Source organism: Geotrypetes seraphini, chromosome 2, assembly GCF_902459505.1.
Source record: "Geotrypetes seraphini chromosome 2, aGeoSer1.1, whole genome shotgun sequence".
In the NCBI taxonomy this organism is placed as follows: domain Eukaryota; kingdom Metazoa; phylum Chordata; class Amphibia; order Gymnophiona; family Dermophiidae; genus Geotrypetes; species Geotrypetes seraphini.
The window spans coordinates 66,617,696-66,644,590 of record NC_047085.1 but is presented as its reverse complement, the minus strand read 5'-3'; the positions used below and the strand labels follow the sequence as shown (position 1 = coordinate 66,644,590).

Below are 26,895 nucleotides of genomic sequence, written 5' to 3'. Positions count from 1 at the left end.
TACAGGTAAGTAACTTCGCTTTCTCCATGGACAAGCAGTATAAGTCAGCCCCACTTTTGGTGACTCTCCAGCTGCGGAGGGCAGAGGGTGTAAGAGGACGGGGTCCCCATCAGGGGATGGTCCCCTCTGCATCTCCGCTACCTTGCTGCGGTAGGGTGAGGCTGCATAAAAGTCAGGTGAGGGACAGAGATAAAACCCCAATTACTGAGACCAGTCAGAGGTTATGTGTTGTAAACAATAGGAACTTTATTTTGGTCCTCAGAACTGGACCAACACTTTCTTTCTTACCAACGTGGTAGAGTATGTATCTCAATAACAGATGCGATTATAACAAGTAACTGTGCAAATTTGTGCTAACATGTGCAAACAGTGCGACTTGTGCTAACATGTGCCAATAGTGCAAGTTGTGCTAACCTGTGCAAACAGTGCAAATTGTGCCAACATGGCAGAAAGTAATCTGCTGACAGTTTGTTCTATCTGATTTGGCTAATAGTCCTGATCGGCTAGTTCAGGTGTTGGTGCCCTTTGCTGTGTCTGTTTTGGTCACCAATCGTAATATGTTCAGGCCAAAGTCATTGGAGGTCTGCATTGGGCGATCCAGACAATAGTGTCTGGTGAAGGTGTGTGGGGTAGACCATGTGGCTGCTCTGCAAATGTCCTGGAGTGGCGTGTTGCTGAGGTTTGCCAATGTGGCGGCCATGGCTCTTAGTTGGTGTGCTGTGGCCTTTTCTTCAAGGGATGCTCCCTCCTGCTCGTAGCAGAAGGCGATGCAGTTTGAGATCCAGTTGGAAATAGTGCGTTTTCCCACTGGTGATCCCGGTTTGTTGGGATCAAAGGAGACGAATAGTTGTGCTGCTTTCCGCCAGGGTAGTGTTTGTTGAATGTATAGGCGGAGTGCACGGGTGCAGTCCAAAGTGTGTAGGAGTTGTTCTGTGCTGTTGTTATGTGGTCCCGGGTAGAAGGAGGGAAGTACTATTGCTTGGTTTATGTGGAAAGGTAAGACTACCTTTGGTAGGAACTTTGGGTGAGTTCTCAGTACTGCATGATCATGAAGGATCTGTGTGTATGGTGGGTATGTCACCAGTGCCTGTAGCTCGCTAATGCGTCTTGCTGATGTGATGGCGATGAGGAAAACTACTTTCCAGGTGAGGAATTTGATTGGCGCCTCCTCCAAAGGCTCGAAGGGGTGCACTGTTAGTCTGTGTAGGATGATGCCCAGGTCCCACGCGGGTGGCGGGCGGCGGGTGCAGGTTTGTAAGCCCTTTCATGAACTTGGACACTAGCGGGTGTGTGGCTAGGGTCCTGTCCTCAATGCGGCTGTGGAACGCTGATATAGCGCTCAGGTGGACCCGTATGGAGGATGTTCTGAGGCCCTTCTTGGATAGGTTAAGTAGGTGTTGGAGTACAGTTGGGACCTGGCAGTTCAGTGGGTCTTCTCCTTTCGAAATACACCATATGTGGAATCTTTTCCACTTGAGCCTGTATGATTTTCTAGTGGACGGGCGTCTGGCTGCTAGTAGTACCTCAGTCACCCCTGTTGACATGTGGAAAGGGTCCAGGATTAGCCTTTCAACATCCATGCTGTAAGTGCTAGAGTTTTCAGACTGGGATGTAGTGTTTGTCCCTGGTCCTGGGTGATCAGGTCCGGTCGCAGTGGTAGGCTGATCGGCGGCTGTGTCGACAGCCGATGTAGGAAGGGGAACCACACTTGTCTCGGCCAGTAGGGCGCGATGAAGATCACTGAGGCTTCCTCTTGTCTGATCTTCTGGAGCGCTCTGTGGATAAGTGGTATGGGGGGAAAAGCGTAGAGTAGGTGTTTTCCCCAATGTATGGCAAAAGCGTCCCTGGTTTGGCTGTATTGTGCTGGTCTTTTGGAGCAGAATTGTGGGCACTTTTTGTTGTCCTCCGTTGCAAAGAGGTCTCTTGTTGGGAGGCCCCACTTGTGGAAGAGTTCCTGGATTACTTCCGGGTGGAGGGACCATTCGTGGGGGTCCAGCTTTCTGCTGAGGCTGTCCGCCAGGGCGTTGTTCTGGCCCGGGAGGTAGGTGGCCTGGATGAGGGTGTTGATTGCTAAAGCGAATGTCCAGATTTTGTGGGCCTCTCTGCAGAGGGTGAGTGAGCCTGTGCCTCCCTGCTTGTTGATATAGAACATTGCCACCTGGTTGTCTGTCTGAATCAGTAAGGTCTTGTTGGAGATCCAGGGGGCAAAGGCTTGTAGGGCATTCCCAATTGCCCTGAGTTCTAGCAGGTTGATGTGTTGTTTTTTCTCGGATGGGGACCAGGGGCCCTTGGTTCTCAGGTGGAGGAGATGGGCTCCCCACCCCTGCTTTGAGGCATCTGTGGTGAGTGTCAATTGGTGTTGTGGCTGCTGGAAGAGTCTGCCCTTGAACAAATTCTGCTGCTGTGTCCACCACTCGAGGCCGTTGCAGATTTTCTGGTCCATTATGACTCTGTGTGACAGAGGTTGTGTGTGTTGGTTCCAATTTTTTCTGAGGAACCATTGCAGGGGTCGCATGTGGAGCTTGGCAAGAGGGACGACGTGTATGGTGGCAGCTTGATGGCCCAGGAGACGTAGTATCGTTCTGGCTGTGACTGTACGTGTCTCCGACATATTCTGAGTTAGTTTTCGTATTGCTGTTCCCCTTGAGTGGGGTAGGAAGGCTGCGTTCTGGGGTGTGCAAATTCTTGCCCCTATAAACTCTATTGATTGTGTTGGTTGTATTATGGATTTTTTGATGTTTACGAGGAAGCCCAGGGATTGCAGGAGTGACATCGTTGTCTTTACCGCTGTTGCTGTTGCCTGGGCTGATGGACCCGCCAGTAGCCAGTCGTCCAGGTAGGGGAACACGCATATGGCGCTCTTGCGGAGGTGGGCCGCTGCTACGGCGACACATTTTGTAAAGACTCTCGGTGCAGATGAGAGTCCGAAGGGCAGGACCCGGTATTGGAAGTGTTGGTTTAGGGTTCTGAATCGTAGAAATTTTCTTTGGGAGTGATGCATGGGGATGTGGGAATATGCATCTTGAAGGTCCAGAGAGGCCAGCCAGTCGTCTTTTTGAATTAGTGGTAGGATTGTCCCTAGGGAGTGCATTCGAAATTTTTCTCTGACTACGTGCTCGTTCAGGCCTCGTAGGTCTAGGATGGGTCTGAACCCTCCCGTCTTCTTGGGGATGAGAAAATAACGGGAATAGAATCCCTGGTTGTGCTGTGACCTGGGTACTGGCTCTATTGCTCTCGCTTGGAGGAGAGCTTTTATTTCTCTGGAGATGAGTTCTGGCTGCGGTTCCCTGTAGTTTCTTTTTGGTGGGTTGGGTGGTGGGTGGGTGCGGAATCTGATGCGGTATCCCTTTTTTATGATTCGTAGCACCCATTTGTCTGTGGTTATTCTCTCCCAGGCCTTGTGGAAAAGGGAGAGGCGGCCCCCTACTGGGGTGGGGGGCGATGTTGATGAGTCAAAAACTGGGCCCCGCTTTCGTGCCGGTGGAAGTGGCTGGCTTGTGTTGTTTTCGTTCCCTCTGGCGCTGCCTTTGCTGGTAAGGGGCGCTGGGTTGATGTGCTTTCTGTCTGTGTGGTGGCCATCTGGTCTGGCTGTCATACCGCCTTCCATTGGTGTTCTGTCGGCGATACTGGTTGATGTGCCGTCTTATAGTTGCGGCTTTTACCAGGCCATCTGAGGAGAGGGTTTGGAGAGTAGTGCAATGTTCCTTCATTTTGTCCACTGCTTCCATCACTTTGTCTCCGAATAAGTTCTCCCCTGAGCATGGCGCGTCTGCAATACGCTCATGGGTGTCCTCTCGGAGTCCCGAGGCTCGTAGCCATGCCAGGCGTCTGGCTGCTATGGCTACCCCAGCTGTGCGGGTCGAGGTTTCGAATGCGTCGAAGGTCGCTCTTATCATATGTTTACCGCATTCTTCCATGTCCTGCAGTATGGGAGCTATGCAGGCTTTTTCCTCTGGGTGTAGAGTGTCCAGGGTTTCCTCTACTCTCCTCCGGAGGGCATCGTTATACAGGGTCAGGTGGAATAAGTGGGTATCAATTTTTGCATTGAGCATGGAGCCATGGTAGACCTTTTTAGCAGTGGAATCCAGGGTCCTGTGTTCCTTGCCCGGGGGATCGTTGGCATGAGGGCGGTTGCTTTTCGCTTTTTTGAGTGCAGATTCTACTATGATCGAATAATGAGGGAGCTGTGGTTTGTCAAAGCCTGGTGCCTCACTGATCTGATATTTTTGGTCCAGTTTCTTGGACACAGCGGTGCCTGACATTGGGGTCTTCCAGATCTCGTCCCGGCGATCTAGTAGCAACTTGTGGGCTGGTAGTATCGCTGTGGTCTTTTGCACTTGCAGGTATTTTAGCAGTCCCGGCACTTCGTTTGTCGCCTCTCGCTCCGGTGTTGGAGCAAGTGCTAGGCGCGTGGCCACCTTCTGGAGGAACTTGGGGTAGGTGAGGTCTTCTGCGGGAGTGTCTGATTGTGCTGTCCCATTTGCAGGCTCAGTGTCTGGAGTCTCCCCCAATGCTGATGCATGTGGGCTGCTTTTTGTTGAGGCGTAGCTTGGCTGGTAGCGCTCACTCTGGTCCGAGGCGTAGCCGCCTGTGGTCGGTGAGTGAGATGCCGCTGTCTGTGCTCCATGCCTCCCTGCCGGTGATGGTTGCCGCACCTGGTCTGCATTTTGTGAGATGAATCTGCTGAGTAGATTAAGTAGTTGTTGGTGGTCCATGGTGGCGGCTGGTTGGTCGGGGGCACTGGCGCTGTATTGGCGGGACCTGCCCCTGCTCCTGGCTCCGTGGTGGTGTCTGTGCCGCCTCGGCGGGACTGAAGAGGCAGAGGAGGGGGAGGTGGAGGAAGAAGATGAAGTTGTCCTGTGTCGCTTCCTTCTTTTTCCCTGTTTGCAGCTGGTTTGCTGGGCAGAGTCAGTGTTCATGCTTGAAAAAGCACTGTCTTTAGGCTGTGCAGCTTTTAGGAGTAGCTGTGCCTTTAAGGGGGCGGATCCCGACGTGCTGACGTCATCGGGATCTGGAATCGGAGCAGAGAGTGATTCTGGGCTGGAGGCAACATGGCGCCGTGCTGTATCGAAGCATGGCACTGTCGGCGCACTGGGGCAAGCAGGCGGAGGGGATAGGAGACCCTCGGCCGTTTTTGCCATTGTTTGTGCCTCTGCATTCGACCCGGGCCCTGGAGCAGCCGACGGGGAATGTCTCATGAGGCCAGAGAGTTTCAAAAGCAGCCTGCTCTGCTGTCCCTGTGTTTCTTTAGTTAGCAGGTAAGCAGGGTTTTCTGTAGCTGCCGATTGGGCTCCCCGGGGGGCTTTTTCAGCGTCGGGTGTGCCGATGGTGTCTTCCCTGCTGCTGGTGGGGATTTTTTTCCCTTTCTGCTTGTCTTCCCCCGGGTTCTGAAGCGTGTGCAGGCGATTTTTGCGGGCTCTCAGGGACATCTTGAGGCACTGAGGGCAGGCGGCCATGAGGTGAGCCTCTCCTAGGCATCGGACACACACCTCGTGGGGGTCTGTGGAGCTCATTTTCCTCTTGCAGGTCGGGCACTTCTTGAATCCCGGTTTTGCATTTTTTCCTGATTCCATTCCGTTTCTTCTGGTTTCTTTGTTCTGTTTTTCGTGGTTTTTTTTTTTTTTTTTTTTTTTTTTTTTTTTTGGAGAGCTGTGATCCGGCCGTTGGAGGGCGGATGAACTAAACTGGATTAAATGAGGGACAGCACAGGTATATATAGGGCTACCCGCACATGCTCAGATGAGGCTCCCAAAGCCTCACCTGAGCTCTAGGAGAGCAAATCCGAATTGGGGACGTAGATGACGTCACCAAAAGTGGGGCTGACTTATACTGCTTGTCCATGGAGAAACGAAGAATGTTGTACAGGGTGTCAGCCATATAGTCCATCCCTGACAAAAGAAGCTGAGAAGGAGGCTCGACAGCTTCATTCTCCAAAGTGCACAGTCTAGAAAGACATGCGCACGTGACAAAAGACGCCACCAAGGCAACTTTGACTCCCAAATTCACTGCCTCAAAAAGTCTCCTGAGCACAACATCCACTCCATGGTCCTGTATGTTCTTAAGCACCATACTACCTTTGATTGGAAAGTGCACTTAGTAACCTGAGCTACTAAAGAATCCACTCTAGGCTGACTAAAGAGTTGCTGACATTCCTGTGCTATAGTATACAACTAGGACATGACTCTTGCTACTTTAAGAGTCCCTTCCAGAGAGTCCCATTGTTTTGAAATCAGGATGTTAATATCAGGATGCCAGGGAAAGGCAGAGGACTGAGTTCTCTCACCACACATAAGAGAGGAGAAAGTAGGAGGAGCTGGCTGACTGACTAAATTCAACTCATGCAGAGACTCTGAAATAATATCTGACACAACTGCGGACTGAAATAAGTGCAGAACCATGGGGATGCCCCCTAGATCTAAAGCCAAAGCAGGATCCACAGAGCCAGCCTACATTTCTTGGTCCCCAGCCACAGAAAGACCATCCCCGAAAATAAGGGATCTGCAAAATGGTCTTCATCATTAGTGTCTCCTGGGGCGAGGTCTCCCAAGTCCTGAACAGCAGCAAACTGAAAAGTGTCCTGAGAGGCAACACCACAAGGAAACAAGTCAGAGGTGCAGCAAGACTGTGCAGAAGAAGCACGGCTCTCATGAAAGGCATTCCACAAAAATTTCAGAAAGTCTGAGAAGTCCCCAGGATTGGCGCTTGAAGTCACCTTTTGATGACTTTAGTTTGCGCTTTTTGGGCTGCAGGGATTTCCAGGCATGAAAATAGAGAAGGCTGCCCCAACGGGCTGGCAGCCCTTTTAGTTATCTGTCTGAGGTGAGATGCCATAATTTGCACAATCCTTAAATGAATTTGGTGGTAGAAGAGCCCAAGGACTCTTCCCCAACCAGTTTTGAGGCAAAAATTGCAGTTTTGAACATGCAGGGAACTTTTGAAAAAAAGATTGCTAGATGGCCACCACTAAGAATTTTACGCCTAAAAATGTTAATACAAACATTTCTACAAAGTACAAAAGCAGCGAAATTAGGATTTTTTTAGGTAGGGTGACACAGGGGATCATACAGAAACACCCAAAAACCTGAAATTCAGACTTACTCAATGTGACCTGTGCTGAACATAAGAACTGCCATCTCCGGATCAGACCTTCGGTCCATCAAGTCCGGCGATCCGCACACCGGAGGCCCTGCCAGGTGTACACCTGGCTTAATTTATAGTCCACCATATCCTTATATGCCTCTCTTAAGGAGATATGCATCTAGTTTGCTCTTGAAGCCTAGGACGGTCGATTCCGCAATAATCTCCTCTGGGAGGGCATTCCAGGTGTCAACCACTCTCTGAGTGAAACAGAACTTCCTGACATTAGTCCTGAACCTGTCCCCCCTTAGCTTCATTACATGTCCTCTAGTCCGTGTCAAATTGGACAATGTAAATAATCTTCTCTGCTCTATTTTGTCGATTCCTTTCAGTATTTTGAAGGTCTCGATCATATCCCCACGCAGTCACCTTTTCTCAAGGGAGAACAATCCTAGTGTTATAAGTCTGTCCTCGTATTCCAGTTTCTCCATACCCTTCACCAGTTTTGTTGCTCGTCTCTGCACCCTCTCCAGCAGTTTTATATCCTTCTTTAGGTAGGGAGACCAATGTTGGACGCAGTATTCCAAGTGTGGTCTGACCATTGCCCTATAAAACGGCATTATAACTTTCTCCGATCTACTTGAGATTCCTTTCTTTATCATGCCCAACATTCTATTTGCCTTCTTTGCCGCTGCCGTGCATTGTGCCGACGGCTTCAGGCTCCTATCTATCAGTACACCTAGGTCCTTTTCTTGTTCACTCTTCCCCAGAGTTGCACCTGACATTGTATACTCGTATTCCTTATTAGGAAGATGTGCTACAGCCTGCCTCAGTCCTTTACAGTAACTGGAAAGAATAATAATCACTGCCTCAAGCTGGGAATGCCTCTTCAACGCTGATCTTTGGGATGCCAGCCAGACACGGAGCTTGGCTGCACCTCCACCCCTGCGGACCAACAGGCACGTTTACAAAAGGGGAGCTGGCACCCTGCGAGACACTACTGAGTCTCCTAAGGGTGACTAACAGCCTATGCTCGAACATCTGCAAAGCAGTAGGTGAGAAATAAATGCGGGGATGGCCCCGAGCTCCAAAAAATACTTGTGCAGACTGACTAACAGGTACCACCAGGGATCAGCCTGTCAGCTGCAGACCAGAGTCTGCTTCTTCTCTATGCAGGCAGAGCTGAAACCAAGGTGAAAGCTCCGAGCACTGAAGACACCGAATAAAGGTTGAAAACACCAAATAAAGAGCATGCAGAAGACAAACACTCCTTCCAGCTCACTTGTGGAAGGGAAAAACTGCAGGTGGCAGTAGAGCTCACAGTTAAGTAGGAAAGAGACATAAAAAATCCGGAGTGGATTCCTTCTGCAGATGGCTTGCGGTCATGGGGAGATAACCCACTTGTCTAGAATGACATACCTATTGCACTGGAAAGAAGATTAGAAAAGGTAAGAACCTAATCTTTCCTTCTTCTACAATCCCACTCTATTCCTGGACAAGTGGGACATAACATGCAAATAGGGCCAAATGGCAGCAACGAAAATGGTAGGTTTGCGCCAAAAGTAGTATAAGAGACTAGAATGTAATGTAATGTAATGTAATTTATTTCTTATATACCGCTACATCCGTTAGGTTCTAAGCGGTTTACAGAAAATATACATTAAGATTAGAAATAAGAAAGGTACTTGAAAAATTCCCTTACTGTCCCGAAGGCTCACAATCTAACTAAAGTACCTGGAGGGTAATAGAGAAGTGAAAAGTAGAGTTAGAGGAAAAATAAAAATAAAATAAACATTTTAACAAGACAGCATTGATCTAAATATTTTGGAAGGTAGAAGAGAGGAGAGAAAGGAATAGAAGCAGAAGGGGGAGCTGTTGAACAGTATAATTCTGGAGAAATTTAAATGATAGAAATAGAACAAAACAAAGACAAAAGGCAAAACAATAGATAAGATTAAAGATAAATTATAAGCTGGAAAGAAAAATAAAATAAAACTTGAAGACCTCAACATGTATACTCTAGAGGAAAGAAGGGACGGGGGTGATGTGATACACATTTAAATATTTGAAAAGTATTAATATAGGACCAAATCTTTTTCAAAGAAAGGAAATTGGTAAAACTAGAGGACATACATTGATGTTAAGGGGTGATAGACTAAAGAGTAATGTAGAAAATTATTTTCACGGAGAGTGTGGTGGATGCCTGGAATGCCCACCCGAGGGAGGTAGTGGAGAGGAAAACAGTGATGGAATTCAAAAAGTATGGGATGAACACAGAGGATCGCTAAGAATATAAATAAGCAAACTTTCACAGTCTGAATCCAGCAAAGGAGATGGCTTGGATAGGCTGGAGTGAGCTTCAACAGCAACTCCAGTAGTTGAAAATTAAGGACTAGACTTCTAAGGTCTATGGCCCTGAAATAACAAAGAAAAAAGACATTTTTGAGTCCTTCAAAACTCAAACTGCCAACAAATTTCCTCTCTTCAAAATTTAACAGGGAACCTTGTTAAAGACAAACTTTTCATTCAAAGGAAGATTGAATAAATTGAAATTTCAATAGACCTTAGGCTACTTAATTTTCCTAAATCAGCTGGGATATTACCGGCTGATATCTGTATGGGCCTCTGGGATGATGCCACTTGTTCCCATTGCCAGAAGGTCCCGGGCACTCTGGTCCACATGTTTTTGGAGTGCCCTCATGAGGCCGTCTGGCTTCAGGTTCTCCATTCCTGGATGTGGTGGGACAGCGGGTGCCCCGGTACTATGGCTTGTTGCTTCTAGAGGATCAGAGAGCGTTACTCCATGGGTGATTTGCCCTTCTGCTCAGAAAGTTCCTGTATACTGCATTCCTGTTAGTAAAAAAGCTCTTGTTACAGCATTGGGTGGAACAGACACATGCCTCCTTCCCACAGTGGTTGCGGAAGATGCAGGAAGTTGCTTCCTTTGAAATCCACACCTATTCTTCCGCATTATTCAACAACAGATGCCTTTATGTTTCTCTGTGGAGAGCATTCAGGACAGCGGCTGCGGCGGCTGTCCCCACTGCGCCGCTATGATTCTGTTTTCCTGGATATCAGGGGCTCAGTGCTGTCTGTTTATTCTCAAGCCGGTATGATTGGGGTGCGTATGGTTGGTGAATGCCTGGGGGACTGTTCGGGGTAAATGTGGTGTGGCTAGTGTGGTGTGTATTGGTCATTGTTGTATGAGGGATTGATTGAGGGTGTGAGGGGGGGATGCGGGTTTGTCTCTTTTATACTTAAAAGGTTATTGCAGCCCTGACTAGTTCTTCGGGAGGGCGTCCTTTTTGCACTCTAGTTCGTATCAATATCACGGGAACCATGCCTGGCTCCTTACAGGCTTTCCTGTTGTACATTTTTGTTTCTGTTGAGCCTTGCATTTGATGATATTCTCCAGTGCTTTCTCATACCTGTTTTTGTTAGCCATTCCCAGCTTGACTATATTGTTTATGAATACTTTTGCACCTCAGATTCTGATTTCTTGTTATGGTTTGGCTGCTTTATCAATAAAAACTATTTAAAAAAAAGAAATTTTCACCAGAAACAATGCCTCCTATAAACAGAGTTTATTACCTCCCTGAAAAAAAGAAGTCTGAGAATTTGCCTAGAAATGATCATTTACAACCTCTAAATACTAGTAATCTGTCCGAATTTTTGGAAAAATCTACTATACAAATTGAATCTTGTTCTACCCTTCTTGCCTCATTTGTATTTGAGCAGGATCTAACCACAGTAATGCGTAAATTCTTCTGATCTTTGCAAAATTTATTTTTGGGTCAAAAAATCTGGGTTTTCCCAGAGGTGAAGTCAACTCAGGATCGTAGAAAATTATTCCCAAGTATGAAGTAAGAAGTTAAAACATTAGGGGTAACTTTTTTTTTATTAACATAGTAAATGATGGCAGATAAAGACTCTGTAAATGTATAGTCAAATTTGTTGGGATAAAATATGTTTTTTTCACTCCCAACCAGCTCAGAGACTTTCTAGATACCATGAAGCTAGTTCAGAATGTACAGAGCTAGTTTAAAAGGTTTTGATGGTGTTGTATCCAGTTAAGCTTATTACTTAGAAGTTAATGGGGGGTTTTTGAGGATCTTCTTATCTTTCTTTGCTTCCTCTTAGTACAATTTTGTGGTCTGAGGAAGAGATAATTATTTTCTTCTTTTTAAGATATTGTGATTATGATTATAATAGTCATCCTTTTATGCTACCTTATTCACTGTATTTCCTGAACAAGTGGATGCTTGTGAACTTGATGAAAAGTAATAAATAAATAAATTGCAAGACATTTTTAATCAAGAAATTGTAATGCTTGGGATTACAGGGCAGACTGGATGGACCATTCAGATCTTTGTGTGCCAACATTTACTATGTTACAAATCTCTTCTGGGGAATCTGCCGAAGATTTTGCCCATGAGGAAGCAAAGCTTCGTGTGGAGTGAGCCTATACCGAAAAAGGAGACCACTGTCCGGCTCCAATATATGCGGATTAAATATCCATGTGATCTGGAAATGGTGGCTTTCAAAGTTGGTCTGACCTTATGGGCTGCACCTACCAGCACAAACAGATCACTGGACAATGAAAACTGTTCGTGACCACATAAAGTGATTCCAACACCTTGTCATGTTTGCTTGAACCCAAGGGTGTAAAAGCTGGCAACCGCACTTCCTGATTGATGTGGAAACCAGAGACCACCTTTAGAAGAAAGGAGGGGACAGGGCGTAGGAGCACACTTCATTCCGTAATTCAAAGAAAGAGATCTCTGCAGGACAAAGCCTGAAGTTTGGAAACTCTGCGGTCTGATGTGAAGTCCAAGAAAACGAAAACCATCTTAACACTGAGTTTCATCAAAGAAGCCCAGTCCAACAGTTCATAGGACAAACTTACAAGCAACTCAAGAACTAGATTGAGATTCCAAGTTGGAAACGGCTGACGCAATGGAGGGCGGTGCTACCACATGCCCTGGAAAAACCTGACCACATCATATGTGCAGCCAGAGCATCCCCCAGGGGCTTAGAACAGAAGCAGTAAAGCCTGGCTATCTGAACTCTCAGGGAGCCAACTGAAAAAGCCATTTTCCAGGCCTACTTGAAGAAAGAAGAGTATAAGTGGGATTAACGCCAAGCTCGGGTCTTCCTTCTGCCAAGCCTTAGAATACACTGCAACAATCGACATCTTCTTGCTGCGCAAGATGGCAGCCATCACTCCTGCCAAGTAGTTTCTGCACACAAAATCTGCAAGCTCAAGAGCCATGCCCGAAGACCAAAGCTGTCTAGATCCTGTAGGGCTATGATCCCCTGCATGAAAGGTGTGAATGACAGGGAAGATCCAGCTGCAGACAAATGAAGTTGGCATGCCACGGGTGTCTTGGCCAATCAGGAGCCATGAGAATCACCTGATCCCATTTTGTCTTGATTCTTCTCAGAAGGCGATCTATTATGGGCTGTAGAGGAAACTCAGAGAGAGAGAGCCCTCACATGGCCACAGATACACCATGGTGTCCAATCCTTCCCTTCCTGGTTTGAGACGACTGTGGAAGAAATAAGCTGCCTTTGTTGGATGTTGACATCATCAGGCCGAACGTTGGGCGTCTATAACTCTCAACTCTACATTGGAAGGCTCTCTGGACAGAAACCAATCCTCTAGATACAGAGTTCGATGGCTGAAAGAATCTACTGCATGTTGCATACTCCTGCTATGTGCACCGCAGAAAACACCAAAAAAAGTTTTTCTGCTCAGTGTAAGAGCATTTGAGCCTCTATGACAATTGACATTGGTGAATACTATGGCCTTGTCTGAGAAGACTCGATCTGCCTTGTTCTGAAGCGCACACTCAAAGCATAGGAGATCCAGCCAGATCTCTCGAAGCTCCAGGTGGCTTAATGATGTCTGTCATCAAAACCACCCAGGTGTAGAAATCTGGAGGGGAACTCTGCTGGATCAAAGAGAATTCAACTGCTAGGCTAGACTGCACTGAGCCTTCGTCGTCCAAGGGAGTCACACATTAGGAGATAAGCATATCCTGCAGCATGCGCAAGTGAGCCTGTGCCCATGGAACTGTATCTAAAGTTGCAACCATCGAGGTATTGCCAGGCTGTCGAGGCTCAAGTGTCCAGTAAAACACTTATCCACTGGTTAAACTTCTTCTAGCGCGACTCAAGAACACCTTGTTGATTCCCAAACAGAAACAGACTCCCAGGTATTCCAGGTCTCATGTCGGAATGAGCCGACTCTTCTGAAAGTTGCCACGCAGCCTAGCAGCAGCTGGATGCCCAGTTGCACGGCCGGGCATCCTTGGACTCCAACTGAGCCCTGATGAGTCAATCATCCAAATACGGATAGATTTGGATCTTGATTTTCCTTAGGTATGCCACAATCACCACCTTGGGAAAGGTCCAAGGTGCTCTTGCCAGCTAGAAGTGCAAGGCAACAAACTAGAAGTTCTGTCGCAAGACGTGAAACGTCCAGTGTCTTCTGTGCTGCGGAAAAAAAAATGGGAATATGAAAGTAAACCTCCGACAGAATCAGAGAGACCAGAAATTCCCCTGGCACTACTGAGGCAATCACCAACCACATGGTCACCAGACTGAATCAAGAAATCTTGAGGGTCACATTGACCGAATTGAGATCCAGAACTGGTCTCCAATCTTCAGAGCCTCTCTCTGACACAAAGAAACATATTGAATATCTGCCAGAGCCCAAGTCAGACTAAGGAATGGACTCTATGGCACCTATATCCAACAATCTCTGGACAGTGGCTATGACTTCAGTTAATTTGTCTGGTCTCTCTGCTGGAGGCCAAAAAAAAAAACCAAACAATTCTGGAAGAGGCTTGCAGGACTCAAGCTTGTACCCTTGTTGCAGAATGTCATGCGATCTGTGGTGATGTCTGCCCACTCCTTCAGGAATGCCAAGAACCTCTCTTTGATCATCAGAGGGCCGGCCAAAAGCCTGGTGTCATAACTGCTTCTTTGGGGTGGTAGTAGAGTGGGCTCCCAAAGTCTGCGGTCATCTAGCTCCACAGAACCATTGTATGGTGCTTTGATAAGAGCTGTGACCTGAGACACTGCCGGGATTTTAGGATTTCTGGGGGGGAGTGGGGGGGGGGACCTAGGGCTAACTCCCAAGCTCTTAAAACCCAATTCTGGAGACAGCCCCCAATCCCAAAATCAATCTCATAAGCTATCAGCCTTTTATTCACTGTGCAATGCTGTGTACTGAGAGCTGCAAGATGAAAGTTGACAGGGAAATTATCTGCCTCAAGAAGCCTTGGAATCTTAACTGCCAGTCTTCTGACTGCCTCTCGGCCCAATGCCTCACCCGGAGACCTCCACCTCACCCGGAAATGCCGCACATGCGAAAGTGTGGAGGAACAGAGGTCGGCCCTGATCCTGGACACATTGCCATGGAGCCATGCATCCTGTGCAGAAACCCACAAGCAGACAAACCTGAGGTGAGCCACGCTCTCAAAGGAATGCAAGCCGTCCAGGTGGGTGCACTGCAAAGCAGCCAACCCCTTGGAAACAGACATTGGCCCAGATTCACTAAAGGTAGTGATTCAATCGCTGTTGGCCATTTACTGGCCAAATTTGAAACAACGATTGATTCACTATTTTTTTTGCATGCAAATCATTTGCATGCAAACTCCTCAACTCAATCACTCAGTAAGCAATTGAGTCGGGGCAGCCCTATCAGTAGTGGCAGGAAAAGCAGCTTCCTGTCACTGCTGTCAGCAGCTTTTTTCCTTTTTCTTCTTTTTTCAATGGGCCAGATATTGTGCGTGTATTACACACGCAAAATATCTGGTCAATTAAAAAATAAAAAAGTCCCCCCCAAAGAAACGCACCCCCCATCGAAGAAAAAGGCAGGAGGTATGCCCACTCCCTCCTGCCACTGACCTAGACCCCCACTCCCTGACCCCCTCTCCCTCTTTCAAAAGTTGGGAGCAGGAAGGGTGTTCAGTCCCTCCTGCTCCGTAGGCCTTCTGGACATGACTGGGCCTTAGGCCCAGCCCCGGTACATCATTTGATGTACAGGGAGGGGTCTAAGGCCCTGACTAGCTCAGGCACCTTGGGCTCCTCCCTTGGCTATTTTGCATAGGGTTTTACTAATTTGCATGGGTGGATCAGATCAGAGAACAGTTTAGTGAATCAGGTCAGGGATCAGTACAGGATCGGAAGGTTTAGTGAATCTAGCCCTATGATCTCCCACAGCCAGAGCTGTCCCTGTGGGGAACCTCTGCAGCATGAAAACACGAATCCACGAAAATACTGAAGTTATAGAAAAAAATAAACATGAGTAAAAAAGACTAGCTCCTACTGTCTTGCTTGTAGGAAGACAACTGGAAGTCAGAGGGGAGGATCAAAATATGTAAATGAAGCTTTCTACAACAGATCTTGCGAAATGGGATTGACTACCCACTTGTTCAGGAATAGAGTGGGATTATACAAGAAAGCACAGTTCCTTACCATAACAGATGTTATCCAGGGCAGCACGCAGATATTCTCATTGATGGGTGACGTCACTGACGGAGCCCCGATGCGGACCACTTTAAAAGTGGGTCGCCACTTTAAATCTTTAGAAAGTTTGCAATAGCCTGCACCACATATGTGCGAGTGCCTTCCCATCCAACGTAGGTGTGCAGTCTCTCAGTTAAGATAAGCCAGCTAAGAAGCCAACCTGGGGAGGTGGGTGAGTTGTAAGAATATCTGCCTGCTGTACCTGGATAACACCTGTTACGGTAAGTAACTGTGCTTTATCCCAGGACAAGCAGGCAGCATATTCTCACTGATGGGTGACCTCCAAGCTAACAAGAATGGGATGGTGGGAGTGTTGGCCTTAGGAGAATAAATTTTGTAATACAGATTGGCAGAAGTGCCCATCCTATCTGAAGGAAGACTCCAGACAATAGTGAATGTGAATGTATGAACTGAGGACCAGGTGGCAGTTTTACAGATTTCCTCAATGGGAGTAGATCTAAGGAAAGCAACAGAAGCTGCCATAGCTCTAATTTTGTGGGCTGTGACACGACTCTCCAGTGCCAGTCCAGTCTGAGCATAACAGAATGAGATACAGGCAGGCAGCCAGCCAGTTGGAAATCGTTCTCTTGGAAACAGGATGCCCAACCTGTTTGGATCAAATAAGACGAAAATTTGGGGAGAAGTACGACAAGGCTTTGTCCTGTCGATGTAATAGGCCAAAGCACATTTACAATCCAGAGTGTGCAAAGCGGTTTCTCCTGCATGAGAATGAGGCTTAAGAAAAAACACTGGCAGAATAATCGACTGATTGAGATGAAACTCTGTGACAACTTTCGGTAGAAACTTTGGATGCATGCGAAGAACCACTTTGTCATGGTGAAAAACTGTGAATGGTGGATCTGACACTAACGCTTGTAACTCACTGACCCCTCCTGACAGAGGTGAGAGCAATAAGGAAGACAACTTTTCAGGTGAAAAACTTGAGATGAGCTGCGGCCATTGATTCAAATGGCTTCATCAAACTGGAAAGAACCATATTAAGGTCCCAGATGAAAGGCGTAGGCTCGAGAGATGGTTTAACATTAGAGTCCTTTCATGAATCTGGAGACCAGAGGATGAGCAGTGAGAGGCTTTCCCTCAACTGGTACGTGAAAAGCTGTAATAATGCTGAGATAGACTCTGACAAACATAGATTTGAGGCCAGAGTCAGACAGATGAAGAAGATAATCCAACACCAAATCTACTGATAAGGAAGTTGGATCGTGATGATGAAGACGACACCAGGAAGAAAACCTAGTCCACTTTTGTTGATAACATTGCTGGGTGGTTGGTTTCCTGGAGGAATCAAGAATATGTCGAACAGGCTGAGAGAGATGTAAATCAGATCAATTCAGTCCAAGAGAAACTAAGCTGTCAGATGCAATGATTGCAGGTTGGGATGTAGAATTGATTCCTGATGCTGAGTAAGCAGAGTAGGAAAAACTGGAAGAGGTATGGGCTCCCTGGAGCTGAGCTGAAATAGAAGGGAGAACCAATGTTGCCTGGTCCACCGAGGAGCAATAAGAATCATGGTGGCTGCCTCTAGTTTGAGTTTGATCAGACTCCTCAACATGAGAAGAATTGGAGGGAATACATAGAGAAACAGACCCGTCCAATCCAGGAGAAAGGCATCGGCTGCCAGACGGAGAGGGGAGTAAAGTCTGAAGCAAAACTGGGGCAACTGGTGATTGTGGAGAGCCACAAACAAGTCCACTTGTGGAGTGCCCCATTGAGCAAAGATGGATTGGAGAGCTGCAGAGTTCAGTCTATTTGTGAGGTTGAAGAATTCTACTGAGGTTGTCTGCTATGGAATTCTTCTCCCCTTGGATGTAGACAGCCTTTAAGAAAAGGTTGTGAGTCGTCGCGCAAGTCCAGATTTTCTGGGCCTCCTGGTATAACAAGAGAGCCCGTGCCTCCTTGCTTGTTTATGCAGTACATTGCTACTTGATTGTTTGTGCGAAGAAGGAGGACATGAGGGCAGAGAAGATGATGGAAGGCCTTGAGGGCATAATACATTGCTCTGAGCTCCAGGAAATTGATGTGAAATTTCTGCTCTCTCTCGGTCCAGAGACCTTGGGTCCGAAGATCATCCATATATGCCCCCCAAGCATAAGGGGGTGCATCCGTCGTGATGATCTTGTGATGAAGGGGTAAGTGAAAAAGGAGACCTCTGGATAGCTTGGAGGAAGTTATCCACCATGGAAGCGACTGCAGAAGAGATGATGTTACAGATATATGTTGTGAGAGACGATCCGTCGCTTGAGACCACCGAGACACAAGGGTCCACTGAGGAGTGTGAAGGTGTAGTCGTGCCAGTGGTATCACATGCACAGTGGAAGCTATATGGCCCTGAAGAATCATCATGTGTCTTGCAGAGATGGATTGAAGAGGAAGCAGTTGCTGACAAAGGTGGTTGAGAGCCTGAAGGCGATCCAGAGGGAGAAACACTCTCGAGAGTGGTCTCTAGGATAGCTCCCAATGAACCGAAGACGTTGAGTCGGAATGAGATATGATTTGGGGAAGTTGACTTTGAATCCTAGAACCTGAAGAAAAGAAATGGTCTGAGATGTTGCTTGGACCACTTCCTGAGATGAAACAGCCTTGATCAACCAGTCATCCAGGTAAGGAAAGACTTGTAGGCTATGTGATCTGAGAGATGCGGCCACGACAATCAGGCACTTCGTGAAGACTCTGTGAGAAGACGCCAGACCTAATGGAAGAACCTTGTACTGGTAGTGCAATTGACTTATCTGAAAACGGAGATATTTCCTGGAAGCCGTATGAATTGGAATATGTGTGTAGGCTTCCTTGAGATCCAGGGAGCATAGCCAGTCGTCTGATTGAGAAGAGAATAAAGCAGAGCGAGGGACAGCATCCGAAATTTCTCCTTGACTAGAAATTTGTTGAGAGCTCCAAGATCTAGAATGAGTCACAGTCCTCCCATCTTCTTTGGAACTAAGAAGTAACGGGAGTAGAATCCCTGATTCTGCCGAGAGGAACTTCCTCAATGGCATTCAGCAGGAGACGGGATTGAACCTCCTGGAGAAGAAGAAAGGATTGTGCAGGATCCAAAGAAGACTCTCTTGGAGGATGATCTGGAGGCAGGGTGTGAAAATGGAGAGTGTAACTCTGACAAATGATGGTTAAGACCCAGAGGTCTGATGTTACGAGCTCCCAGCAAGCAATGAAAAATTTGAGATGGCCTCCAATGGGCTGAGGCAAAGACTGTAAAATGCTGAAGGTGGCTTTGCCCTGTGGTTTCTGTTTTTGATGAGGTTGCTGTTTCTGTCTCCTCGGTTGAGTTTGAGGAGGAGCTGCAGGCTTAGCAGCAAACCGTCACAGGTAAGAAGAAGCCAGTCTGAAAGGACGAGGAGGTGAAGGCTTCTTTTTAGGCTTGACCAGAGTGTCCCATCTGGTCTCATGAGCAGACAACTTCTGTGTAGTCGTGTCCATGGAGGGACCAAAGAGCTCATCTCTAAGACACGGAGCATTTGCAAGCCTATCTTGATGGTTCACATCAAGTTCAGACATAAAGCCAGGCCAGACATCTCATGGCTACAGACATGGCTGCAGCATGGGAGGTAAGTTCAAATGTGTCATAAGTAGGACGTACCATATATTTCCTAAGCTGAAACAGATCAGAAATATGATGTTGAAAAGCAGGAAGTTTTCACTCTGGAATGTATTTCTGGAAAAGTGAAATCTGTTTAATCAAGTGCTTGAGGTAAAATGAAAAATGTAGTTGCCAGAGCGGTTGGCCAACATGGCATTTTGATAAAGGCATTTGCCAAACCAATCCATGGTTTTGCCCTCTCTGCCAGGGGGCACAGATGCATAAACACTAGCCCCTGAAGACTTCTTTAAGGTAGACTCCACCAGGAGAGACTCATGTGGAAGTTGGTGTTTGTCAAACCAGGAATAGGAACCATTTTGTACAGAGAATCCAACTTGCGAGGAGCCACAGGAATGGAAAGTGGCGTTTCCAGATTTTTATAAAAAGTTTCCCGTAAAATGTCATGAAGGGGACGCTTGAGCAGTTCCTTAGGCGGTTGATCATAATCCAAAGCCTCCAAGAACTGTTTAGACTGTTGAGTCAGCTTCTAGTGGAACGGATAAAGTTTCTGACATTTGACAAATAAACATGGAAAAAGATGACTTTTCAGACAACACAGGAGGCTCTTGAGAGGAATGTTGAGGTGAATCATAATCAGAAGAACCCACATCCTCAGAAAGAAGAGGATCATGTTCAGAGTTTCCCCACAAGTCTGAATTCTGAATAGACTGTACTTGGTGTCGAAGGCTTAATATGCTTTAGCTTTTGCAACGCCTTCCAGGACTGCATTGGAGTCATCTCTGGTAATGTCTGTGTCGAGGACGACCAGTGCCGGTGAGTTGGAAGTACTGATTCCCGTGTGGAAAGCCTCCACACCAATGGAATATCAGCTGAAGGTGCAACCGGTGTCGTGGGCTCAGACCGGACTGGCACTGGCAGAGTCGGTGTCGACATGGGCACAAGTTGGGTTGGCACCAGCATTTGGAAATGCTCACCCAGTTCCTCCCTAAGCAAAATGTCAATTTTTTTGCTTGAACACTGGTACCGCTGTCTTTTTTGCCGATACCTTTGGTGCGGCTCTACGCTCTGGCGATGAGGAGGCATTCAACGATAGAGCAGAGCGCTTTTGGGGGTTTTTCGAGGTCGGCAGGACTTGACTCACTGTTACTTTGACCTGAGCCCAGATGGGGTGGGGGAAGGCTTTTTAGCCAGCTTACCCACAGAAGACTGCGACACCAGAGTTGGTTCTGTTGGTGTCGACTTGGATGGCGACGTCAGTAGTGGTGTCGAAATCTCCTTCCATCGTGACACCAAATAGAAGTCGCTGTTGGATGAGGCGACAAGGTTCTTTTTTGTAGAGAAGAACAGCGGGAACAGGTCTCCGGATGGTGCTCAGGCCCCAAACACTGGTCAGTCACGGAAATGGGGCAAGCACAACGTCCACACTTTTTAAAATCCATCTCCAGGCGGGACATCGAAGGAAAAATGGCCCTAGCAAGATAAAAATCAGAGACCAAGGTGGTTGAACAAGCTCCGCCAGGCCAAACCCGCGAGAGGGAAAACACAAAAATGTTGTGTTTTTTTACACAAGGCTAAAAAAAATAAAGAAATGACTGAAACAGTCAAAGAAATCCACGAGCGGGAAGGCAGCAAGAAAAAATTTTCAACGGCCGTTGAAAACAAGTCTTCTTAGCTCCGCAGAAACTAAGAAACTGAGAGACTGCACGCCTATGTCGGGAAGGAAGGCACACATGCATGCGCGGTGCGGGCTATTGCAAACTTTCTAAAGACTTAAAGTGGCGATGCACTTTTAAAGTGGTCCGTACCGGGGCTCCGTCGGTGACATCCCCCATCAGTGAGAATATGCTACCTGCTTGTCCTGGAATAAATATGTTTTAATGTACTCAAGGTTCCAATTGTTCTCTCTTTGTTTAGATTTTATCTGTTGTATTCACACAAGTGCATCACCAGCATTTTGTCATGCCATGCTTTTCTATATTTTACATTTAAATGGATCATTAATTGAATAAATCTGTTATATCAATTCACTTACCTTACAAGAAAGTATATTTCCAAAAGCTGAAAATGTATCATATAAAGCTTTGTTATCAATGGATTTGTCCAAGTTTTTGATGAAGATGTTTCCAACTCCACTTTTACGGAGAGATGGGTCACGCTGTGACCACATGATACGCACTGGTTTGCCCTTTATGACATCAAAGTTCATAGTATCCAAAGCACGTTCAGCTGGGGAAAAAGATCTATGCTTAGTGGCACATCATAATTTTTTCATTGTAATCTGAATAATGAATGGTCAAAGCAAAAAAGCTCACCATCCTATAATATCAATCATCTCTGTTTTGAATACAATCTGAATTAAGAAATTTGGTAAGGACTTCACTTATAGATTACTTTGCAAAGGTTAATACCAATACTAAAAACAATGTTTTTACAGCATAATGTATACAGTGGATAGATTCACCCAAAATCTGCTCAAAGTGATTTAACATTGACACCATGTGTTTGCATATGATGTTAATAACCTAGCTGCAGTATACAAAATGTACACAACACAAAATAACTTTTATACAGGCAGTTCATAGCTACTATATTGCATGTTAATTTCATATAGCAGATTGCCATCCTAATTTCCTACACTGTAGACACCCACATTTAATTAAAAATGGATGCCACCCAGTCCAGTCTATAGGGCCACTTGAGCAACTTATGTTATAAAATTGTTTATATTAACAAAAGGTGAAAATACACACACTACAACCCAAGATAAAGCAACAAAATCATACTTGCCATTCTGAAAAGACACTCCTAATAATAATAATAACAACTTTATTTTTCTATACCGCAATAGTCGAAATGACTTCTAGGCGGTTCACATTGAAAGAAGGCTGGACTATCAGCGAATTACAGAATGCAAGAGGAGAAATGTTACATAAAAATTGGGGTTATATGAGAAGTGTTACATGAGGCATTGGAGCTACATGAGAAATTACATCAGGTTTGTGAAGGGAAGTATCATAGTGAGAGAAGGTCATTTGTTTAGGCGATGAATTTTAAAATCATTATATAAAGGAAGTTAGCCCTTTCTTAAAGGGGCTAGATGGAAATAGTTAAAATATTTAATTATTTTTTTTCTAATGGTGTTTGACTGTAAAATTCCATTCTTTACTGTTCTGGATATTGAACTGTTGTAAAAATTACAAATAAAAAAACAAAAACAAATAAATGCATAATGGTAACCACAAAATTAACATAAGAATATCCTTACAGGGTCAGACTAAAGGTCCATCGAGCCCAGTAGCCCATTCTTGCGGTGGCCAATCCAGGTCCCTAGTACCTGGCCAAAACCCAAAGGGCTCCTTTTACAAAGCCACGCCAGCGGCTCTATCGCACGCAACTTTTTAGCGCGCGCTAACCCCCGCGCTAGCCGAAAAACTACTGCCTGCTCAAGAGGAGGTGGTAGCGGCTAGTGTGGCCGGCAAATTAGCGCACACTAGTACGCTAATACCCACAAAACCTCATATCTGGGGTAATAAGATTTCTTTTGCCTGATTTGATCGAGGAGACCTTACCAGAAGAAACCATTCTATATTTTCTCTCAGGGCCCATGCTTAGGAATCATACTCAGGCTAGTAAATCTGGGAGAGGTTACATTCTTACATCATACAAATGTAAAACAATTAGTGTTTGTAGAGAAGGAAAGCAAAACTTGAGGAAAGACGATGACAAAGTTACATGTGTTATATGTCAGATACCAGAACCAAATATTTCATTCCCTGAGATGGCTTGAAGCAGAGGCTGTGCCGTCCCCCTCTCCCATGTCCTATTTGTGTATGATGGAGAAGGGCCAGAGAGCATCATAGTCATTGCTCAATGGTGACACCTAATGGTAAGATTTAAGGCTCAGGACTTCCCATTTTTAATCTGCAGCATTGTCCAACCACTTCATACCCTTCTAGTTTTTAAGGTCTCGATTTAGGGAGGCACTAAACATGAAATGATCCCTAACTAGCATTAAATTTGTTTACTCCTTTGAAATCGGTTTAATATCATTTGCTCTTACTATGTCCTGCACCAATGAGTTCTATTAAATTAATTGGTTTTGTGAAACACTTCACCATCTAGCATTATTTGTTAAAAATGTTTACCGCAAACAGTTTAAAATACCTAAGAAAAACACCACAAAATGGATTATGCAGCATGCATATCAAAAGCAGAATTGCAGCACTGATCGTACCGTGGACCGGCAGCTGAAGAACGCTGTCTTGGGCCCTGTGGACCAGCAGAAAATTTCTGCGGACCGGCACCGGTCTACAGACCGGCGGTTGAAGAACACTGCCTAAGACCATCGGAAAGTTGAGAATCGCTGTCGTAGGAAGTCATTCCAAACTTTTTATCATTTTCATCACCCTTCTCTCTCTGTACCTTTTATAATTCCGCTATATCTTTTTTGAGATATGGCAACCAGAACTACACACAGTATTCAAGTTGCGGCTGTACCAGAGCGATACAAGTGCATTATAACATTTTCATTTTCCATTCCTTTCCTGATAATTCTTAACATTCTATTTGCTTGCTTAGCCGCTGCTACAAATTGAGCTGAGGGTTTATTAACACATCCTCAACAATGACACCTAGATCCTTTTCCTGGGCAGTGACTCCTAACACGGAACCCAGCACGTAGCTTTAGTTCGGGTTCTTCTTTCCCTTATGTATCATTTTGCATGTACTCACATTAAACGCCATCTGCCATTTCAATGCCCAGTCTCACAAGGTCCTCTTGCAATTTTTCACAATCATCTTGCGATTTAACAACTTTGTGTCATCAGCAAGTTTAATTATCTCACTTGTTATTCCCATCTCTAGATTTTTGATAAATATGATAAAATGCAGTGGTCCCAGTACAGATCCTGGGGAACCACACTATTTAGCCTTCTCCATGGAGAATATTGACCATTTAAACCCACTCTGTTTTCTGTCTTTCAACTAGTTCTTAATCCAAAATAGGATATTACCTCCTATCCCATGACTTTCTAATTTCCACAGAAGTCTTTCATGAGGTACTTTGTCAAGTGCCTTTTGAAAATCCAAATACACAATATCAACCAATTTACCTTTATCCACATGTTCAATACCCCTTCAAAGGAATACAGTAGACTGGTGAGGCAAGATTTCCCCTGACTAAAACTATGTTGGCTTTCTCTTGTTAAATCATGCTTACGTATATGTTCTTTCATTTTGTTCTTTATAATAGTCACTATCATTTTGACCTGGCACCGATGTCAGACTCACAGGTCTATAATTTCCCAGATCACTTCTGGAACCCTTTTAAAAAAACAGGTGTCGACCAGAGACCACATGATGATTTGAGTGGGGCAGGTTGCTCTCTGTCGAGTTCCAGGGCTCCCTACCCCTGCCATCAAATATTTTCATTTAATTCACCCATCGGTGACATTTGGCTCTTTGGTGCTTTCGGGCACAACTTTATGGACAGATTTTTTACAAAATCGGCAGCTGGGATGGCCTCAAAACAGAAAAAAAAGACAGAAAGAGAGACTGCAAAAGGACCCCATCATGGAGGCCACATAACCCACGCTGCCTTTGCTGGTTATTGCTAAGATCTTTAACTATATGCATAGACTTGCTAAGAACACAGAGCGTGTACAACAGATGTACTTTATGAAACTGTGCCTATTAAGATCTTTCAAGAATATTCGACGTCAGAGGAGGGGCGGGACCGAGGCAGAAGGACGACAGCTCCGGAGGCCTAAGGCAACCTACAAGGATCGCTAAAGTACCTGCGATCCTTTCTGCAGGCTGCAATCAGGTAAAGGAAGGCACAGGAGGCCAGGGGGGAAGCCGTCCACTACAGCACTTCTCGACTGACCCTCCCCTCGCCCTCTAAAGCAGGAGCAGCAGCGGCAGCCAGCAAGAGGCAGCACTGCCGATCCTGCTTTAGGGGGCGAGGGTCAGATGGTGAATCGGGAGACCGATTTTTTGGGGTTTTGAATCGATTCACCTGAAATGAATCGGTGAATCGATTTGAATCATGAATCAGGCAGCACTATTGTTGAGCATGTGTCCCTGTACTTACGTTTGGTATTCGCTGCCATTGGAATCAGAGAGGGGTGGGGGGCCCTTAGTCTTCTAGAGTGGTCTCCTGTGCTCTTATCCTGCTTTGTGTGGTAGCACACTTGATAGATTTTGTGCATTATGGGGAGTGGGGAAAGGGTGTGGAGGCTCTGCAAGCTCTTTTGTTTGATGTTGGTGGACCACAGACCCACTTTACTGTTCATGACACCACTCTGGGTTCAGGTGGAGGCTGGGAACCCTGACTCAGGATTGTTCTCGTTAAATCTGAGATGCCTCAGCTGCTTCATTGATTCAGAAAGGTAGCACGCTGTGCTTGGTCGCCTGGAATGTGGCCGGAATAACTTTGCCTATTAAGAGTAGTAAAATTTTACCCACATTGCATAGAAAGCAGGCTAACAGTCTGTCTCCAGGAAACTAGACTTACTGATGCACAAGAAATGGGATTATAAGAAGTACATCAGTGCACACACTTCAAACGCCCTGCTACCATGTTTCCCCGAAAATAAGACTGTCATATATTAATTTTGGGCCCAAAAAAGGCACTAGGTCTTATTTTCGGGTAGTTATTTTTTTCATGTACAATGATCATCTCTCCCTTCCTCTCCTCCAACCCAATTCTTTCTATTTCCTTTCTCTCCCCCACTTGTGCATCTTTCCTCCCCTCCCTCCCATCCCTTGTGAAGAACCCTTGCAGCTTGTATCCCTCCCTCCCATCTCTTGCAGCTTCTTTCTCTCCCTTGCTCCCATCCCCCTGTGTAGTATCTTTCTATCCCTACCCCCTCCGACCCATCTCTACTTCCTATCTGAACCGCGAGACTAAATGTACCTTATAACAAACCTGCAGTGTCGGCAGTAAAGACAGGCTCCTTTGTGACCTGGGCCGTTCCTCTGCCGCATCACTGATGACATCATCAGCGGCCCAGGACGCGAAGGAGCCTGTCTACATTGCTGCCGACACTGCCAGTTTGTTATAAGGTACATTTAGTCTCGCGGTTCGGATGGGAGGAAGAGATGGGTCGGGGGAGTGTTGCTGCTGGCGACTAGGGCTTATTTTCGGGGTAGGTCTTATTTTTGGGATATACTGGCAGGCCGCAAAGGCGGTTTTGCAGGGAGATATCATAGTGTGTGTAATAAACGCTTGTCTCAAAGTATATGGCAACTGGAAAAGGATTGTATAGTGCTAGGAGACAATATGTTCACTCACATCTGCCCAGAGGTCTTGATCGATGGCACTCCACTAAGGTGGCTCTACAAATGCTATTGCATGAAAGAACTCAGAGAATGCGCATATATTGTAAATATCACCTTCATAAACATGGTAAGAGTGGGGAAACTCTTGGCTAGTTTAATGAAACAAAAGGGAGGCTCCCGCTTTATTCCATCTATGAAAGAAGGTTGAGGGGGGTCAACCATACATACTGCTAAAGACTATGGTGCTGCCAGTGTTAGCGCAGGTTAGAGAAGGATGGCGGAGGAGCTTTCCACTGGGGACACATTAAAATAGTTGGGTATCTTAATTCCAGGTCAAATCAATTAGCTTTATCGAGTGAATGTAGAGCCCCTTTTGCAGGATGCTTCTCTTAAACTGAAATTGTGGCAATCACATCTCATTTCAC

The 26,895-nt window shown here is 46.0% G+C and overlaps 1 protein-coding gene across 2 annotated transcripts in view; it reads right to left on the bottom strand.

The window, feature by feature from the left end:
- The window catches only part of PABPC1 (poly(A) binding protein cytoplasmic 1), a 200,111-nt gene that overhangs the window by 152,087 nt on the left and 21,129 nt on the right, over window positions 1-26,895 (bottom strand). For both annotated transcript variants that reach the window (XM_033933124.1, XM_033933123.1), the window contains exon 3: window positions 21,222-21,415. In XM_033933124.1, coding sequence (XP_033789015.1) covers window positions 21,222-21,415 — 194 coding nt within the window. The remainder of the gene's footprint in view (window positions 1-21,221; window positions 21,416-26,895) is intronic.